We start from the raw sequence: 21,707 nt of genomic DNA on the forward strand, positions 1-21,707 counted from the left end.
TGCTGTAAAATTAGTTTATTATTTAGTAGTTAATCACTATTTTTGCAAGGTGATTTTGGTAGGATATTACTACATGAGCTACAATACCTTTCTCCAGTCTTTAAAGAAATTTTTCCTAAATATTTCCTTAGTAGTATATTCATGGTCGAGCATTTTTGCAAAGAACGTAGCTACTTCTTCTGCTTTAGGGCTCAGCTTCATGACTTTACCTAGAAAAAAAAGTGGTTCCAAAAAAATAAGGTATAATATTCATGTTCTGAGTATAAACACTGAGCTCTGGAGAAATCTGCTGTAATAACTGTTTACCTTCCCAAGGTATCTAGAGGTCTGGTGACACGTGGAAACAACAACGACGACAATATTCTGACTTATATCTACTTGTATAAATGTTCCTTCTCTTTAGCAGATATTTACCTGGGTCATTCTCTGGAGACTATATCAGTAAATTGTTCCCAGGTGCCTGCTCAGAACAGGGATGACCTGGGGGAGGCCCAGTCACTCTTCCTTTTCCTTTCAGTAAGCAGGGTCCTTTACACCTCCTCAGTGGTTTTTAAAAATCAAATCCTCAGAGGGACTCTTGCCACTGCTAAACTAAGCAGTTTCTGTTCAAGAAGGGGAGGAAAGGATAGGGCAGGGAGTAGAAGAAAGGAATTGTGGGGAAAGGAAATAGGCATCTTTCTTCTTTAAAGTTAGGTGGGTGGAATATGAATAAAAAAATATATCCATAGCAGGTAAGCCCAGATATCCTTTATGAAAAGTCTAAGTAAGACCCTCCTCTACACCCTTGCTACTCAAAGTGTAGCTCACAGACCAACAGCATTGGCATCAAGCGGAAGTTTGTTTGCAGAATCTCAGGCCCCACCCCAGACTTACTGGATCGGTAAGTGCACTTTAACAAGACCCAAGTGGCCTGTGTGCCCACCAGAGTTTGAGATGCTCTGCCCTGGAACACAGGCATTATGAGGTTGCCTCATTCAGGGCATCAGGACTCAGCGAGAACACAAGGGATGACTGGGTCCTCGGCACAGTGCCCACATTTAGTAAAAGCACTTCAAGGAATCCTGATGTTACACGGCGTAGAGTAAATCTGAATGGGGCCTTGGGGTTTTATGTACCTCAAGTAGTTAATAAAAGTACTTGGGAGTTTAATCTACTTTTCAAATAGAGTACTTTTTAACAGTACTTTAGGGCCCATTTCCTTTTTTTTCTTGAAAATCCGACTTTACAATACCATCCATGGCGTAATAATTTGGCTATACTTAAAATTGGGTTAAATACTATACCACTACCTTACTATTATATAGGTACTAATAATTCACCAAGGATTTTCACATGTTATAGAAAACTAAAACTTAACCAGAATCTAGTCATTTCAAAACTCAGATGACATCTCATCTCATGTTGACTGGCAGGTTATGGTCCCTGATTGTAGGAATGCAGGGAATCGCTGCACAAAATTGAAACTGCCATGGTAGACAAAACAACCTGCTTAGAATCCGTAACTTAAGAGGCCGACAGGTGGCGCTGCTTCCCCCCAACCTCCAAGCTCCAGACTCTGGAAGAGATAGTGGGGAGGACACAGGGTTTTCTGCACTTCTTCAGAACCCCCCATTCAGGTCTGACCCACAGTTGTCACTAAAGCTGTAACATGCTTCCAATATAAAGGAAAACATTAAGTCTCTAAGAATAAAATAAATGGCAAGAAAGAATATAAACTGTTCTCTCAGGTCTGTTTAGTATAAACTAAATAAACAACAGTATTTTCTTTTAAATGGAGACTCTGGGCAATTTTACTAAATTCTGTCTCAATAGAGGAAGCAATTCTGACACCTCCTGTTTTAGATGGGCTGTCAAAAGACGAAATGACAGCTCCCAGCAGCATGTGATGGAGGATGACTCGAAGGCTCCTGGCAATGAGCACTTTGTGGAAGAGGCTGAGCTCCAGGAAGAAGAAAGTGCTGAGTCAGAGTTGAAAACTGGCCGTTCTTAGAGGAAATTCACCGCTTCGGCCAGCCCATGCCCTACCTCCCTGGCAAGTTCTAAAAGAATCTGAGAATTCTCTTCCCTAGAGAGTAGGCAGGACTGCAGAATCAATTTGGACCAGCAAGACAAATGCGACTTCCTGGCTTATTGCAAACTGGGAGCTTACATAATCAAAGAGAAGAATTCCAGAGAAAAGACCAACTAAGAAAATACTATAGCCCTGGAACTGGAGCTCCTATGACCAAGGACTGGGCAAGAATCAGGGGAGAGAGCATGGAGACCAGTGATGACTGTTCAGGCCTTGGCTTTCCATCCTGAGAAGAGAAACGCAAAGACTAGGGAATCTAGTGTCCCCTAATAACTTTGAACCTCAAAGTGAGGCTTTACCAGTTGACCTTTCTAAAGCTCTTGGTAAACCCAGAAGGGCTACAGAATAATTGTACTTTTATGACTATCTTCTTCAAGGTCTTAGGCTCTTTCTTTTCTTTGGAGTTTTGGCTTTGAGTCATATTTAAGAGTCTCCAGGAATGACCCATTGTGAGGGCTGACAGAACTTTGTCCTGTGCTCTCTGGTGAACACAGGTCAGAATGTTTATTTGATGTGTTTGTCACTGAGCCTATGAGGTACCACTAGACTGCAAACACCACGCGATCGAGGATTAGTCAATACTGGCCACTGCTGGGTCACAGTATCTGAACAGGCATGATGAAGAAACACTTACTTGCAAGACCCAGCCTCTGAGTATAAACTATTATCTTGACCTGTAAGCACCCATGGCCCCGAGGTATTGCTGGTAGACAGAGATGCATCAGAACTCTTAGTGCTCACCACTGATACTTTGAGTTCTCCTGCTGAGCCTTTCTCAAAGTTTGGTCAGCAGACCAGTTGGTTCAGAAGCACCCAACTCCACACCTATTAAAGGGGCCCAGATCCACCTGGGGTTAAGAGCATAAGGGTTTGAGAAATCATGCTCTAGCTACTTCTGGATAGAAATCTTGGAACGAGGGATATCAGTTGAGCATTACTATCTGTATACTGACTGCTATGCTGCCAAAAGGAGGAGCGTCAAAGACTGCTCTCAAATTCTTCAATCCAAGGACAAAAATACCTATGAGAGTTAACAGACAATTCTAAAGGTTCTACAATATCTAGGCAGGGCATTTCTTCAAAGCAGCACATCAGACTAGACTGCACATGTAGCAAAGGCGTAGTGTTCTGCTATGTACAGTGAGTGACAGACACCCACCAGCCCTACTCCTAGATGTTGATGGCAGACTAATCCTCAACCAAACATTAATACTATTTCTAGTGATGCCCGGCTTGTCAAGTTTGCATTATATTGCTAAAATAAAACACTATCATCCAAGTAAGACTTTTCTAATAACTTTTGGAAAGAGTAGCTCCTTAGAAATAAAGTTCAGATAAAAGCACTTAGACTGCGGGCCCAGTGCTGTGAGCTATGTGGAGGAACTGTTTTGAGACCATGTAGATAAGGCATTAACAGCCTCTTTCTCATGGTACCTTCTCAGCACCAAATGGGCCTTTGAGAGTTAAATAAATACCTGACGACCCTTCCCCCAAACAATATGACAATAAAACAAAATGAAATAAACAAAAGTATTATACAGCACAGATCCTTCCTCACTTTCTATTCCTAAATAGAATCAGTCTTTTCTTGGCCAAGAATTGGATAACCTTGGAACTCACCATCATAGTAAAACTTGACACTCTCTGGAAGAGGCTCATATGGTGGAGCAAATACAGGACCTTTATGTTCTAGGAATTTCCACTTGATGCCCTCAGGATAACGCTCTTCTTCCCACCTTTAGAAGACAAGGTACAACCTCATTTAGTGATCACTTTACCTATTATAGAGAATATCACCTATTAAATGCCAAAATTATTATCTGCTCAATCGACTGGTGCGCTTTACAATAACTCAGAGCCCCACATTCAAGGCCTGGATCAAAATAACCAGTGTTTTTCACTTTGAAAAAGCCAACACAACAAATAAGATGAAATGGAGGAAAATACATTTCAACAGTTCAGTTCAAAGATATTGAATACAAGAGTCATCACTCCAGGAGCTCAGCAACAAGTGGGGATATGGAAATGAACCAGTTTTATCACTATGGTATGACAGTAAACCACAATGGAATACATGACATTTACACTGTTGACACATAGGAAAAGGACTCCTGTGGGTGGAGATGCCAGTTGAAGGTATAGGGGAAACAACCCTATGAGAAAGTACATAATGGAACAGAAGACTGGGAAGTAATAGTTCAGTTGGGTTATATTGAGTTTAAGGTACTTCTGGGCTATCCAAAGCTATCTAGCAGACAATGATAAGTGAATATAAGCCTCAGTGGAAATGGCTTTTAAAAACCTTTTTATTTTAAAAATGAGCAAACATGGAAAAACAAAGAATCATGTATAGAACACCATATACCATCACCTACATACAACAATTGTTAATATTATGCTAAATTTCCTATTTTTTTTGCTGAACCATTTCAAAGTAAATTGCAGATATACCACCTCACCCCTGAATATTTCAGCAAACATCTCTCTAAAAATAAGGATGGTCTCTCATTTGGCTATAAAACAATTATCACATGTACCAAAATTAATAATTCCCTAGTAGCATTCTACTATCCAGACCATATTATAAACTTCCCAATTAAATCCAAAATATATTTTATAAATTCAGATCTAATTAAGGACCATGCACTGCAATTGGTTATATGTCTCCAAAGTCTTTTTTCTCTAGAATTAAATAGACCTCACCACCACCACTTTGTTATTTTAAGAGTCAATCAGTTATCTTACAGAGAGAATATTTTAAAACGTAACAAATTTTAATCTTCACTATTTCTACCTTAAAATAAAAAGTTCTAGAGTTCTACAGAATCATTTCAAAGGCCAATTATTCACATTATTACTTCCTATCTTCCAACTCCAATATTTTAAACAAAGATCAGAAACATCAAATAAAAATTACATGTAACAAAACTGTGCTGTAATAATAGTATACTACATAACCAAAGTCAACATATAGTCAAATGATTTCTGACAAGGGTTCCAAAACCATTCAATGGAGAAAGTACTGTTTTTTCAACAAATGATTTTGGGAAAATTGGATATTCACACGCAAAAGAACAAAGTTGGGCTCATATTGCATACAAAAATAAACTCAAAATGTATCAAAGACACAAATGTAAGAGCTAAAATTATAAAGTGCTTATAAGAAAACATAAGGCAAAAGCCTCACAACATTGGATTTAGTGATGATTTCCTAGGTATGACACCAAAAATACAGGCAACAAGAGAAAAATTAGATAAACTGGACTACAAAATTTAAAATAGTGCATCAAAGAACACAACCAACAGAGGCAAAAGCAATGCATGGGATGGATAAGGGGTTAATATCCAAAATATATAAAGAACTACAAACTCAACAACAAGATAAACAACTCAATTAAGAAACAGGCAAAGGACGGAATAGATATTTCTCCAAAGATGCACAAATGGTCAATGAGCACCTGAAAAAATGTTCAACATCACCTATAATTAAGAAAATACAATTCAGAGCCATGAGATAGCACTCACAGACATTAGGATGGCTAGTAAAAACAGAAACAAACTAGAAATAGTAAGTGTTGATGAGGATGTGGAAAAATTGAAACTCTTGTGCCCTGTTGGTGGGAACGTGAACGGGTACAGCTGCTGTGGAAAATAGTATAGCAGGTCCTCAAAAGTTAAACACAGAATTACCATATGATCCAGCAATTTCACTCCTAGGAATATACCCAAAATAACTGAAAGCAGGTATTCAAGCAAATACTTGTACATGAATACTCATAGCAGCACTATTCACAACTGCCAAAAGGTAGAAACAAGCCAAGTATCCATTAGTAGGTGAATGGATGAACAAAGCGTGGTCTTTATATAAAATTGAATATTATTGAGCCTTATAAAGGGAGGAAATTCTGACACATGTACAACATGGATGAACTTTGAAGACATTATGCTAAGTGAAATAAGCTTGTCACAGAAGGACAGATACTGTATGGTTCCACTACATGAGGTACCTAAAGTAACCAAACTCATAGAGAAAGTAGAATGGTGGTTACCAACAGCTAGGGGAAAAGGGTCAGATGAGAGAGAGTTATTAAGAGTTTCAGTTTTATAAGATGAAGAGAGTTCTGGAGATGGATGGTGGTGGCGATGGTTTATACAACAATGGGAATGTACTTAATACCACCACTTAACTGAAACTTAAAAATGGTCAAGATGACAAATTTTATGCTATTCTACTACAATTAAAGATAATTTTAAAAAACAGACCTCAAGGTGAAGATGTAATAAAATCTTAGACCTAGAAGGAACATTAAAGATCCTCTATGACTAACCTACCACTCCACAGATGTGAAACTAGCAGGATCTCTCAACGAGACGTTGGCATAAAAAGGTCTAGATGCAGGAACCCATCCAAAATGCCAAGTCTATTACTCTCCAAATCAGTTTAAACAGAAAGAACATATCTTCCCACAGGCTGCTATCACTGGATCAGCAACTCTCTCTATACAAATGTCTCTGACAGTACTGATGCCCTTTTACACCCCCATCAATGTTTCGCCAACAGAATGAAGAAAAACGTAGATATCGAGATTGACATCTCTATAGCAGACTTGACTTACTAACACAAGTTAGGTATAAATTTGACAATAAAGTGTGCTTGAATAAACAAAGTGGAAAAGTGCTAGAAATGTGTGTAAGACAGGAAAGTAAACATCCACACGCTCTCGGAAATCAAATTCCCTTGCAGTTAAACACCTCATAGTACACTGTAAAATGCACATTAATTTTTACAATTTCAGAAATAAAGGTCACAAGCTACAGCTTTCTGGAAGCTAATCTATGGAATCAATGGCAGTTTCTCTGGTTTGAGGAGACTATCGATCCATATTCCATAAATTTCTTATCACTACTACTGGTTGTATTCAGAGTCCTGGTCTTTCAACACATTATAATCCTTTGAGTCTCTTTGCTAAAAAAGACTTAAAACTCCATTTAAAGTCACACCTAACACCCGCAACAAACTCCACGGTCTCCAGGTCTTTTGGGGAAGCATCTTCTGTGTAGAACAAACATGGGACCTGGGTCTCAACAGGTGCAGCCCTTACACAAAAGTGCGCTTACTGGAAGGCGAACTGAAATCCTACACGGCTACAACAGCACCAGTTAAAATGGGGTCTAGGTTAAACAGCTTTCCACGGGACTAAGCCTGAGCACACTGCCGCCCCTTGTAACTATTCCTAAGGGAAAGCCGCGATACGGTGAAGAGATCCAGAGGGGTCTCGACCATTTCCCCATCCCCACAATTACCAAAGACAGGGAAATAGGGATCAAAGTTTGTTTCTGGCAAGATGAACAAGTCTGTAGACTCTGCGGGGAAGCAAAAGATCTGCACACTAGTCAAGTTGGTAAAGTGTGTAATTCTTTCAGTGCAGTAGCAAGAGGACAGTACAAACGAGAGTATCTGCCATTAAAGATCCCTGGCTGCACAGTCAGAGGACTGGGCCACTAACTTCAGAGTGTAACATGCAGCCAATAGTGACAGAAGGAAAGAGAAAGAGAGCTCTCAGGTAAGAGGCCAATTATTCCTGTTCTCTACTTCTAAAACTCACACTGTACCACAAAGCACTGTGCTAAAGAATGCACAAGACTTAATCAGGCTTGAGAAAAGCATGCAAGGAGGCTATAGCAAAGACTGCTTATTCTCAAACCAACCATCTTCAGTTAAAGACTAACCAGTCCCACACTTAAACAAAAAACAAACAAAACCCACAAAGTCCAGTCTCTCAGAATTAATGTGTGGCAACACCAGTAAGAATTTCAACCACGAAAGCAAAATTAGACTATTAGACCCTTCCAGGGTACACACACAAGGCTGGGCTGGGAAAAGAATACATCAGGGCCCAAAAGAGCCAAGGAAAGGGAAAGACAGCAAGGAGATAGTGATGACAAGGAACTTATTCATTCAACAGACACAAGCTCCCACCACAGAACCTGGCAAGACAACAGACTGATGAGTTTCTAGCCCTTCTCATGACACCCAGTAATAACCCCTGATTTACACAATCACTTCACTTTATCTAAACAAACAAAAAAAAATTTCACTTTATTAAAGGCCATAAAAACCTTTCAATATTCTATCATTGAAAAACTTCAATTAGTTCCAAAGAAAAAAGTGAAAGAAAGTGAAAAGAGCAAAAATACACCTTTTGTTTTCTGACTCTGACCTCTGCAAAGGCCCAGGATTCCCTGATTTTTTCCTACACTTTCCTTTTAACCCCATGTGTGTTCACACACACAATGCCAGTTTCACGGCTGTGCTGACCATTTCTGCCACTGCAGCTCTGCTCCTCTTGACCACCTCCTTCCCCTTTCCTCAGATCCTGGGAAGATTATTTTTCTAAACCATAAAATCCATAGAGTAAATGCATACAAATGGGTCTGGAACTCTACCCACCAAACTACGAATAGTGGTTGCCCCAAAGCTGGAAAGGAAAAGCGGGAATGGGAGAGAGGGAAAGAGAACTGTCATTTTTTTCCTAACTCCTATCCCTCTGGATCACTTGAATTTTTCAACATAGATACAAATCATCTATTACTGGTGTAGCAGTTAAATAATACAAAGTTTTAAGTAAATCAGTATTAAAAAAGTGTTTATTTCAAAATTCTAAACATCAAAACTTATTAACTAGAAAACAAAATTTCCCACCTAAATATCCTTTTCAAAAGTAACCTCTGTAATTGCTAAATTGTCCTTCATAAGACTGCCTGGTTCTTCATCCGACAGTGAAGGAAAATGTCCGTTTTCTCATACAAGCCTACACATTTTAATACTTACTAATCTTTCCCAGTCTGAGAGACATTAAATAAAAAGATGTATCATTTATTATTTTTCTTTGTGCCTTTGTTACTTGTAAGGGTGACCGTATTTTAAGGTGTTTACTAATCATTTATTTTCAGTGGGTTGTCTGTTCTTCACTTTTCTGTCATATCACTCCATTCATATTTGTTTTAAAAGACCCTTTTTCATATTAGGAATCTCAGCCCTGTGTATTACAAGTATTTTTCCTTAAGACTTTTTCAAAATGGAATGAGTTTGTCTGTCATATAGAAGATTAAACTTTTTTTTTTCCTTAAATCCTCACCTGAGGACATGTTCATTAATTTTTAGAGATAGGAAAAGGGAGAGAGAAAGAGAGAGGGAGAGGGAGAAAGAGAGAGGGAGAGGGAGAGGGAGAGGGAGAAAGAGAGAGGGGGAGGGGGAGGGGGAGGGGGAGGGGGAGGGGGAGGGGGAGGGGGAGGGGGAGGGGGAGGGGGAGGGGGAGGGGGAGGGGGAGGGGGAGGGGGAGGGAGAGGGAGAGGGAGAGGGAGAGGGAGAGGGAGAGGGAGAGGGAGAGGGAGAGGGAGAGGGAGAGGGAGAGGGAGAGGGAGGGAGGGAGAGGGAGGGAGAGGGAGGGAGGGAGGGAGGGAGAGGGAGAGGGGAAAACAGCGTTTTGAGAGAGAAACACTGATTGGTTGCCTCAGACACGCTCCCGGACTGGGGCCGGGGATTGGACCCGCAACCTACATATGCCCTGACCGGGAATTATACCTGCAGCCTTTCAGTGTACCAACTGAGCCACCTGGCCAGGGCAGAAGATTTAACTTCGACGTATCAAATTTATAAATCTTTTCCTTATGGCTCTGTTATGTCATGCTTCAAAGGGACTTCAGTATTCTACAATTATAAAAATATTCACCCAGGTTTTGGGAGATTATTTTTTTAAAACAGGCAGTTTCCCAGGCATTATTTATGGAATCATCCATCTTATTTAAAATAATTCCTATTATTCAAAATGCAGTGTTCTTCATATGCTAAATTCCCATATATTCATAGCTCTACTTCTACAGTTCATTCTGTTCCATAGGCTGGGACCTAGTTTTGAGATCCAACAGGTTAAGAGCTAGTTAATGCTTTCACTAGGACCTGGGAAACTTCTTTCAGAATGTTATTCTAGAGAGATTCTTTTACATACTTCCCTCCTCCCTCAAATATCAGGGTATTAATTTTAATAATTCAACACTATTGCTCAATTAGGTTGTGGAATCAAAGAGCTGACATTTTAAGCCCGTGCTGAGATGTTACCATTTCCACTTCTGCTCCTCTTCTTTCTTCGGCTTCTTTTTCTTGCTATCTGGCTCAGGAACTTTTTTATCCTTATCTTTATCTTTATTCTTGGGTTTTTTCAATTTACCGTCCTACAAAGAAACATTGTGAGAAAGCACTTAAATAAGGACTAGTTGCATTTCTAGAAGTAGTTTGGGGGAGCCATTAGGAAGAAAAACTGGAATCACAGAACATGACAACTAGAGACATTCTTAGGTCCAATTCCTCCTATTTGACAGATGAATAAAAATTTACTAGTACTTTTCTCTAGAGCAGTAGTTCCCAAAATTCCCTGACAAATAATTACTCAAGAAAGTAGTTAAAACATACATTCTGCAGAGGAAGAGCCTGGGAATGTGTAATTTTTTAACCTCAGGTGAGACTGGGAAAGCACTGCTGCTGTACAGAGAAACCCCATTGTATTATCCTCACTTATGTTTAAATCTACTCATCTTTATACCTCTTCTAACACCACCAAATAATGAGGATATGAGGCTTTTTATTAGATGCTTAATATACAATTGGAAAGAAAATTCCTGAGCCTAGTGAGGAACTTTCTATTACTGCTGTCTGCAAACACAGTCACAAAACAGTAAGCAAGGGTTTGGAAGGTCCTAAAGTTATTACTGATTCTTAAGGTGGTATTTCTTTATGGCTCTGACCCTAGCTGAGCTGTCACAGTGGCACAGAAAAAGATCAAACATAAACAAGTGCAATTCACCAATACAGGAGATAAATCTCAAAACATATACACATCCAGGCAAATATGTGCTGTTCAACAGGTGGAGCTACCACTCAAGAGAATTCAAACTCTTTTAAAGAATATTTTCCTTTGTTCTAACTATTCAAGATCATTTAAGTCAACAAGTTTTACACAGCTCTGAAAGGTGGTTTTGAGCTATCTTAAAAGCAATTACAGAATGGCAGAACTTGAAAGAGCTCTATAGACAGTTTGGTTTGACCTCTTCCAGTTATAATCAAGGAAACTCTGAAACAGATGTTTTGTTACTTCCCCAACGTCACATCGCTGATATTGACCATGATGAAAGCCCAAGCTGACCAGAAAAATAAAAGAATGTGACACATGGAAATGACTGGAATAGATAACATTCTAGGACTACGTGATAGGATGGCATTCAAGACAAACTCGGGATCTTTAAGCAAATGACCTTTGGGGTAAAAGAAAGAGGAAAGACTACAACACCATACATATTTAATAATAGGAATATATGTGTGTGTATGTTTGTGAGGAGAAAGTACTAGAGGATCACATAATTCAGAGAATGTTTACTATTTAGGCTGACACACACCACAGGAAAGGGAAATGTTTTTCAGTTAAGACATTCTCTGAATAGTTCTTCTGAACAGGAATGCAGATGGCCCCATCATCAGTAAAATACTGGCTACTGTATGTTTTCAAGCCTTAAAATGGGATAATCAGTCACTGAGAGACTTCAGAACAATTCCCAGAAATGAAAACACACCATAGCCAGCAAGTGAGGTTTCATGACCAATCCTGCCATCTGGGGTCCTTGCCACGATAAGACTGTATTAATTCAGTCTTTCAGCCTGAAATTTTTTCCCCTCCCTCCCCCTGTAGAGAGAAAGGGGTTGCTAAACAACAACTAAAGGGGGTGTGTGTGTCAATTTTTCTTTTTTCCAAATGGCCTAACAGTTATGACTAACCTCTTCCAAGCTCTAAGAAGAGTACTATTGTGCCTAAATGCAACATAAGCGTTAAGGCAATATGGAAAGCATGGAGAGCTAAGCTTTACATCTCTTTATTGACTAGTCTGATGATCTACACCAAAGTGAAGTGACTGACTACCATAATCACTACTCAACACCCCACTCTCAATTCCTTGAGTTGGCTCTCATAAACTTGAACTTCTGCCAAGAACAGAGTAATTGTCAGAAAAACTACAATTCCCTAAATTCAGGACCCAATCATCTCTCTATGGCTCACCTACTTGTTAATATTCTTAATATGATTTCGTTAAAGGCACTTCTCCTCTCTTTATGTGGGAAAAAAGTCTCCCAGGAGGCAGGATGACATGGTAGCTATTGTGCTGGCTCTGAAATCCCTTGTACATTCCTGGAACATAATCAGCTATACAATACTGCATGGGATCAAACCCCAGCTTTACCACTAGAAGCTGTGTCAACTTAGGCAAATGATTCGACCTCTCTATACTTCAGTTTCTGCATCTGTAAAATGGAGCTAATAGTAACAATATTTGTCTCTAAGGGTTGTTCTAAGGATTAAATGAAATGACATACATATAAAATAAGAGCAGTGCCTGGCATACAATAAGCACCTGTTACATTTAACTTTAATTATTACTTTTACTCTTATTGCTATGATAGATTACACTCTGAAGATTCACTGCCCCTCACTATCACTATCTTTACTGGCAATACTTCAAGCTATTGTCTTTATACTTGTTGAATCCCCTCTGCCCAAGACAGCAGCTACCCTCAAATGCAGCATGAGAGTTAAAACTCACTCAACTCCTTCTTCTCATAGGAGAGTGCAGGATTAAGACCCCTGTGAATTTCTGGCATGTTTTACTTGAACTACTTGCTAACAAATCTTTAGTATAAGAAATAGAAAAGGTCAAAAGAAGGAACCATAACATTATATGTTCAATCTACCACAAACATCAAATAGAACCCTTAGAAAAGTATTGGTTTTAACTGAGATTTTTAAGGAAGTTTTATAAGCCGGGAGAAGAAGAGCATGTGTGTTCCTGACACAGGAAATAGTAGGTGCTACAGAAAGCACTAAAGCACAAAAGAACAGTGTGGAAAAGAAACACAGGTGGTCAGTGCGGCTAGAACAAAGCAAATTAGGGAAGAGGCACAAGATGAAGAGAGGCACAAGATGCAGAGGCCACACTGGACAGAGCTGTGGTCAAGAGCCTGGACTTCACCCTATGTCCAAGTGGCACCTACTAAGGGACATTACATAGGCATGGTTACCCAAAGTGAGGGGTGAGCAAGCCTTGTTAGATATGGCAGAGCACTAGAAAACGTTCTTAGGGAAGCTCTTCTAGACTGTAGGCAAATATGATTTCTTTTTTACACCTCCCTCTGTATGTATGCTGACGGCAGAGCTTCTCTAAGAGGGTCAGTTGGCAGCATAGCTATGGGCAGACACCCAGGAAGGCTGGGAGAGATCTTCACACTATCAGTGCCACAGCCACTATACATGTGTAAGAGTTTTTCCTCCACAGCAGACCAATTAAATCCCTAAAACCCATTTGCCTTCAAAAGTTGTTTTATGGGAAACTCCCTATTCCAAACTCAAGCCCCAGAGGGCCTATGTCTCTTTACTAACCTCTTCTTCCTCTAGTTTTCGTTTCTTCTCTTTCTTGGTATCTTCTGTTTTAATTTTCTTAGGTTTATAATCAGCACTAGAAAGGGGAACATGAATATGCAATTAACACAACTGTCACTCAGTAGTTCTCACCAACAGGATTAGGATCTCCTAACTCTAATAGGATTAGAACCTCCTAACTCCTCTTGGAGACTTCCAAGGTAGGCCTGTTTGCTATTATTCTAGGCTCAGCATCCTAGTCAAGAATGGGAGAGAAAGAAGGCCAGACCAAGGCCCAATCCTTATAGCCCTAGATGGAACAAAACAAACAACTTTATACTACACGCAGGCCTGGGGGGGAAGTGGAATGGAGGGACATATACATAAATGACACCACTAGAAGATGGAAATCTAGGAACCTACAGTGCAACAATGGTTGCCACAAAGTAATGACTGGCTTGAAAGGGGAGGAAAGAAATTCTGTATGAATTCTGAATGAACATAAATGAGTTCACTAAGTGTTTCCCTCCTCCCTCCCCCACCACCACTTTCTACCATAAATCCTTTGTACATTCCTGGAACATAATCAGCTATACAAGAGTGAAAATAATGAATAGAATTTAACTTCAATGATTGAATCTAAGAAAGAGGTACCTATAAGCCTTAAATGTTTTAATTAAGAGCAATTTTAGTACTTCTTCTATCCACTGAAACTTCACTTAGACTGTATTAACAGGCACAGATCCCAAGAGAAATTGCTTTAATAGTGAAAACTTATCTTTGGTAAGTGATGGTAAACTTAGAGTAACTTAAGTAATTTAAATATTCTTCATGAATTCTGCTTTATTTGAAATTCCTATAATATGCATTACCTTTTTAATAAGAAAAATGGAAATATATATTCTCCATTTAAGCCTCAGGTACACCACTTATTTGCTCAGCAAACCCTACTTCTCATAATTCAAACAGAAATCAGTCACCCAGTCCATTAATCACAAATTCCAAATGAATAAAAGTCCGTTAATGTGGTTTTTCTGTGTACTGCAGAGACACACATCACACTATCCTTTAAACAGCTCCTCTGGCTCTCAAAAATCAAAGTAATGAGAGGTACTCACTCATCCTCATCTCGAGGTCTCTTCAGTGGCTTCAAATCCTCTTTAGGAGAAGCAAAATAGCCATCATCTTCAGGCTCATCTTTAATTCTTGGCGGACTAAAGAGGAAAAGAACTGTTAGTTAATGAGCACTGGAACATCGATATCAAGTAATCCAAAGTAGGGATAAATTCTCTCACTGAGAAGCAGCTAATAGGACAACCACATACACTTTATAAAGGTTTTCCATGAGCACTTTTTCTCACTTCATCATCAGCTGAACCCTGTGAAGGAAAGTACTGTCCTCACTTTACAGAAGAGCAGGCATATCCAGCTTTGGGATCAGGACTCCCTCTAAGTCAGTCTTCTCCACTATACCTTAGCTGCCTTTACAGGCATGACCCAAACCACAACAGGAACAAAACGAAACTGAATTGTTTCCTCATTTCACATGAAGGGTAGACTATGTATCTGATCTGAGGAATGATTCGAACTGATTATTCTAGTGCTCCAAAAGCTAAAATACAGTTTTTACAAGGAAAGGAATAAAAATTTATTTCCCAAACTTGGTATCTTAAAAGGTCTAGGAAAATAACCTTAGTTACATGGGGAAACAACCAAGTTGACATTACAAGAAAAGAAGGGCATGTGCTAAATGAGAGGCCCAGGTTGAATTCAATTCATTCTAAGCCATATTTAGTCAACGTTCAATGTCCTCCTTAGGTTTATTTACTTGATACACAGAAGAGTGTCTTGCCTTATCTTTACTAAGAATTTGTCCTCTGAATATAAAAAGATAATTCTGTTAAACTATCTTGAACCAAAAAGAGGAAGGAAGAGGAGAAACGGCCATGGGACTAGCAATCACCACAGCCCTGGGATGTTCCCTGGCTTAGCTCATTGCATCCGCACTTCACTGCTTACAGCCTGAAGCACTCACAGAGCTAACTAACCAGTGCAGGGAATGGTCTCTGGACGCAAAGTTTCCCATCTCTAAGAGACCCAAGGGATAAGCTTAGAGACTCTGCTGCAAAGGAAAGTCAAGATATTCACAGAGTTTTAAGAGTAGAAAATGACACCCCCACCCCACCCCACCCCCTCAAGCATACTGGATCCCCTTGCTTGCAACAGAATTTGAATGTTTACAGAAATTAGCTTTCCTTCCTTATTTCTGCACACTCCCCAAATGCCAGCCTCTAAAGCTGTTTCCCCCACCACAGAAGTGACTGACATAGACCCAACAGTCCAGAGTCTCCACAAGCTTTGCACCAGAAAGAAACACTGCCATTTACCCAACCAATAAATGCTAGATCCTAGTCTCAGCGCAGGTGAAGTTAAAAACATGTGGGAAGGGTTACCAGGCCTGAAGAAGCTCTAAAACCATTTCTCAGAAAACGAGGTTACACCCAATGAACATGTGGATTCCCAGCAGACACCGTGCACGCCAACAAGCAGCCCAGGGAGGTGGAGAGGCCACCGACCAAGGGTGTTCCTAACCTCCTGACCCAGAAAGGCTGAAACTGAGCCCAGACTGTGCCAAGTCCAAGAGTCCATTAGTTTCTGAGGATCTATTAGTTCAATAAAAACCCAGGCAGTCGGTTTCTTGGCAGAAAATAGCCTCCCTGTGCTCCGTCACTTTATCTAGGAAATCAGAACGTCTAGGCTAGCTTATAGTGAATTTTATTATTCAGCATTCCCAAAACAGTTACAAAACATGCCTGAAGAGGGCTCCTGCTTCTCCTAGTCTAAGGAACTTGGAGGACATGGCAGTTTTCAAAAATGTTCTCAAACGAAACTGAAAGTTCAAAGTTTCAAGGAAGCAAAACTCTCAAAACAGTTTGTCCTAGACAATAATGCAATGCAAACACTGCCTACAATTCCTAATAAATCCATTCTGTCATTTTGTGGAGATGAGTGAGAATATATGACCATAAACTTGTAGTTTTTGATGCTCAACCACTGAGCCACACCAGTCAGGCAAACACAGTTTTTTGAAACTAGAGGGAATCCTCAGGCTTATTTTAAAATGTTGAGGCTGATGAGGAAAACAAAATCATAACAGCAAAAATAGCAAAGGAAAAGTGACCTCTAGACTGTGCATATTTTCCTTTCGTTCTACAAAAGAGATATGTGTAGGGTGGGGCAAAAGGAGGTTTATAGTTGTTCCTATGGAAAAAGAGGTGCAGGTCATGATTATTACAATAGCTTTACTAACTCTGTGTTTTGAGTACTCACAACTGTACACCTACTTTTGCCATCCCTGTATTTCTACTCAAATTTACACCCATCCCTAAAGTGTAGGTCAAGAAGGCATCAATATGTGAGCCTCGGATTATTATCAGTAATAATTCCTACTGACTGGGTATGGAGTTTCCTTTTGGGGTAATGAAAGTGTTCTGAAATCAGCACGGTAGCGGGGAGGACGCACAGCCTAGTGAATATACTAAAACCCAATAAACTGTATACTTTAAAAGGGTGAATTTTATGGTATATAAATGATATCTCAACTTAAAGAAATTTCTTCCTATTAACCTTCACTCAAAATAACTTCTGGAAAATGGGCTGGCCAGTCTCACTAAAAGGCACTCTAGAAATGCTCCAGTGAGCTTCAACCAAGGCCTCTCACTGCCACTCCCCGAGACCTGGAGGGCCGGTCAGTGTCAGGCACAGGCACGCTTGGGCAGCAGCACATGTGGGCAGCGGCCCGCTGGCAGCCACAGAGAAGCCGGGGGCCCTTACCTAGAGAAGCCATTCTCCTTCTCCTTCTTTACTTTTGCATCTCCGGAGGCTCTAACCTGAAAGGCCAAACATCAGTAACTGATTAGTTCCTTGAAAGAGCTACATTTGAAGAAGCCTCTCTCTTATTTGAGAACATGTGGCCTCAACCCTTGGGAGCACCCTGATAGCAGACTGACTCTTCTTGCTAAGCAGGTGAACTGAAGGACTTCATATTTTTCTAAGACTCAATTTTTACAATTCTTCAGGATGAACTTCCCAATTCACTGAGAAAAGTTTCCCTGCAAAATGGCAGCTTTTTACCTTTAAATTGTGGCAGGTCCCCCCTCCCTCAGTAAATATATTCCACCTCTCAAGGATTTGCCCTTGGCAGTACAGAGAGGAAATAAACAAACAGACTATTTCCTGCCTTCTCTGATTTGGGAAGGTATATTCACATTCCCCTTCTTCAACTTCCCATTTTCTAGACTTGTCAGACACTCTAGGTATTTCAAAATTCTTTGTACACACACACACACACACACACACACACACACACACGTACACACACATATACACACACAGTATTTTTGGAAAAAGACAATAAAATAGTTGGTGTAGTGGCCACCTCCAGAAAGGAAATGATAGAGGCCAGTGAGTCAGGGATAAAAGGGAGATGTATTTTTCACTATATTCCCTATTTCACATTGTCTGAATTTACCAAGTACAAATGTTACTTTTCCAAAACCTAAAATTAAAACAATTTTTAAAACATCGATCCACAGCACTACTCATTCGAGGCCAGAGGAGTTGGCCGTTTTGAGATAGCTGCACTGGTTCTGCTGGAACCAAAAGCCAGAAGAGGCACCAGCATCACATTTTCACTCAAGAACCACCTTCATTCAACACGGGACCAATGTAGCATTAAGCCTTCCCCCAAAACAATTTTCCCCATGAAGGAAAACTGACATTTCCAGAACCCTACATCCTCAATTTATCCATCTGCCATGTAAAATAATGATCTAGATAGCTATGGTACTGTAAATACAGTGGCAACAGGCTTTGGTTTCATAGTTTAAGAGTATGGTTGACTCTAAAGTCTCCTGACGGAGATCTTTTCACTCAAAGGCCAAGGGATCTTACTATGCAATGAAGCTACTTTCATTACCTGTTTTAAAAGATAAACAAAATGAAAAGAATGTCCCACGTCTCTTCCTCCCCCACTGGAAAGTTCTGTACCTTTTCCTCCTTTCGTTTTTCCTTGTCTCTGTCTTTATGCTTGTCTTTATGTTTTTCTGAACTTCCATCTTTGTGCTTGTTTTTTTCCTTCTCTTTGTGTTTCTTTTCAGAATCTTTATGTTCACTGTGAAAAATAAGACACAAAGGGTTAGCCCAGAGTAGGGACCACAAGGGTTCATTTCACAAGATCAACTCACAAGATACCTTAAGATCACATGAACCATGGAAACTTACAATGCTTTAAGTAAACAGTCCTGACAGAAGGTTCAGGTAGAGGCTTTTCTCTACATGGGACTTTATTTTGTTTGATGTTTTTATTTTTTCAAAGGAGCAAAGGAACCAAATAGAGAAACATAGTCATTCTAAACAAACCAGGACATTTTTTTAAAAGTGACTAAGAATATACAGCAAGCTCAATTGTACTTCTACAACATTCTACCAGCAAAAAAACCATAATGAAAACTTCAACTTGAGCATTCACATCTGATGTGAGGGTAAAGACAATTCACCAAAAATGCATTTGGTAGCTCTGAGCCAGACCTGAGACGTACCATCCATGTAGCCAAGCCAGGGCTTTGTGCAGTGAGCAGTCCCACACAGTAGATGTTTCCTGCTAGGTTTTACTAGAAAAAGTTAGCCACTGCTAGATGGAGCTTATAAATCCTGCTTGGTCCTTTCCTCACAATAAGACAAGATCCATCGAAAAGCAAAGGCACGTCCTGTGCTAAATGTTTAAAAGCCTTGCTTTTAAAAGGGGTTGTAGACACACTGGCAGCAGTGTAAGACAGCATTGCTCCTCTGGAAAACAAAATATGACATTACAAAGCAAGAGCCATTAAAATGTCCACACCCTGACATCTAACTCCGGGAAATTTCTCTTTAGTAAATAACATTACACAAAGATGTTCATTTTGATGCTTCCCGTAACAAGAAGCAAACAAAAATAAACAAACCACCAAAAAACTAGATACAGCCTTAGTGAGTAACAAGAGGAAGACACTGTGATATATCAAATTAGGTCGCTAATATGCTATAATTTATGAGTCCTACAAATATACACGGGAAATATTTATGACACAAATGGAAAAAGGGAGTACAGTCATCCCCCAGTATCCGAGAGGGACTGGTTCCAGGAGCACCACCTCTTCCAGGTGCAGGTACTAATATCTAGGGAGGCTCAAGTCCTTTATGTAAAATGGTATAGAACAATGCATATGCATATAAAATGACTGCAACTACATAAAAAACATGCATGCGGACAGAGACTAAAGGGGAATAAGCAAAAATCACACAGTGTAATTTAAGGTGGCAGAATACCAGAAGACTGTTTTCTTCAGTGTATTGGAGAGATGGTTTAGGAAACTTGCTCACATCACCAATATACTCCACAAGTTAACAAAAGGAAGCTTGAATTCAAGTGCTATGAATTGGGGGGTGGGGGTCCATCTCACATGCAAAACAGCTGACAGCAACCCCAGCTGACAGGGACAGTCAGGCCTATGGGCAGCATCGGCTCTTGCCTTTCCCACCATAGACTGAATTTTCCCTCTGTCACATCTGACATCTTCAGTCCAGAAAAAATAGATTTACCAGCAATGAGCTCATTAGGTTTATATCCATCCCATGAAGTCTGTCCTAAAGAGATTTGGCCAGCATACTTTAGCTACATCGAAGGCCAAAAACGAATAAACAAATGGTAGCATCCAGTGAGGTGAGAGCCACAGAACCTGGGTCAAGAGAGCATCTGCTATCATATACATCTCTGCACACATAAGGAGCCCAACTGCATATAGGGGGTTGGGTAATAAGCAGAAACTATGAAATCTAGCCAGAGGCTACAGGGACTACAGGACTACAGGTTAGGGGAGACCCAGGAACTGTCTGGAAAAAACTGTCCATTGTCCTCTTGTTTATATACTCTGCCCTCATTGGGTTATTTAGAAGCGCCACACATAGAAATAACAATTTTCTACGTGAGCAAATTTTCTTTTGAACTCATGAAGGCTGAGCCTAGTTCCAGTGTGCCTGGAGGTACATGGCAACCAAGTTTTCCCACCATGCTTTTTATTCTCAGCATCATTATGATATCACTCTCTACACACTGTGTTCTCATACTCTCTTTTTACCAAAATGCAATGTTTTATAAAAAAATTTATTCTTTACTTTGTACAAAATAGCTCTCAATTGCATAACACTCCAGCTTTAGAATGATGGGTGAAATAACAAAGTTGCCAAGATTGCAATTGATCCTTCAGGAGTTTACACATGGTTTTGATATTATCAGCAAAATGTATGGTAATATCACTATGCTATTCTACAAGCATTGTAGTTTTAGTTGTGTTTTTTAAAAAAACATTAACTGTGAGAAATATTTATGGCCATCTACACAAGTTTTTGCTTAAAAGCAAAAAATATGGAACAATTACACCCATAATTTTGATGGGTGAATATACTTCTCCCCACAAAGTAAAAAATTCTAAGCAAGCAGTGTGCTTGGTGTGTTCACATATACTTTTCATTCAACCCTCACAACACTCCTGTGAGGTAGGTTTTATTATCCATTAGACGGATTTAGAAATAGAGGAGCCAGTGGTTCAGTCTTACTCAAAGTTATGTGTTAGAAAGTGCAGTTAAGGTTTAAACTCAGCATTTCCATCTCAAAGTTCAGAGTACTTCCCACTAAATCAATAACATACATTTCCATGAAGTTGATAACTGATACCTACCACTAAAGGTAGACTAGAGTAGGGGACCAATGCACAGCCAATCGGAGGTTTAACATTCAGGCAGCAAAGTAATCTGAGATGTCCAGAAGAGACACCTTGGATAACTGGAATGATAAAGCCTTGGGTCGCTGCTCCTCACTGTGCCCTCCCACAAAACTAAATGGCTGGTTTGGGGTCCAAGTTAGGGACGCCATCCTCCTTTATGCTCCCCCTTCCCCCTTGCTCTCTTCCTCAGTGAAAGCAATTCTTAAAACTCAGTCTATTTCACTACAAAGTTGGCTTCCTAGCCTTTTGGCATTCACAGCATAGGCAGTCTGTGAGTGCACACAGCCCTCCAGCTTTCAGCTTTGCTGTTCATTATCACACTGAATAGAGATAAGGGAAAAGAAGACAACAGATGAC

General features: G+C 39.9%; 1 protein-coding gene across 1 annotated transcript in view; it reads right to left on the reverse strand.

The window, feature by feature from the left end:
- The window catches only part of TOP1 (DNA topoisomerase I), an 81,219-nt gene that overhangs the window by 21,486 nt on the left and 38,026 nt on the right, over positions 1–21,707 (reverse strand). Inside the window, exons 4-10 of the mRNA XM_081149750.1 lie at positions 18,580–18,703; positions 17,365–17,420; positions 14,649–14,744; positions 13,552–13,627; positions 10,191–10,303; positions 3,692–3,807; positions 88–209 (exon numbers count right to left, since the gene is read on the reverse strand). Coding sequence (XP_081005876.1) covers positions 88–209; positions 3,692–3,807; positions 10,191–10,303; positions 13,552–13,627; positions 14,649–14,744; positions 17,365–17,420; positions 18,580–18,703 — 703 coding nt within the window. The remainder of the gene's footprint in view (positions 1–87; positions 210–3,691; positions 3,808–10,190; positions 10,304–13,551; positions 13,628–14,648; positions 14,745–17,364; positions 17,421–18,579; positions 18,704–21,707) is intronic.

This window comes from Miniopterus schreibersii, assembly GCF_964146895.1.
Source record: "Miniopterus schreibersii genome assembly, chromosome: 10".
Lineage (NCBI taxonomy): Eukaryota > Metazoa > Chordata > Mammalia > Chiroptera > Miniopteridae > Miniopterus > Miniopterus schreibersii.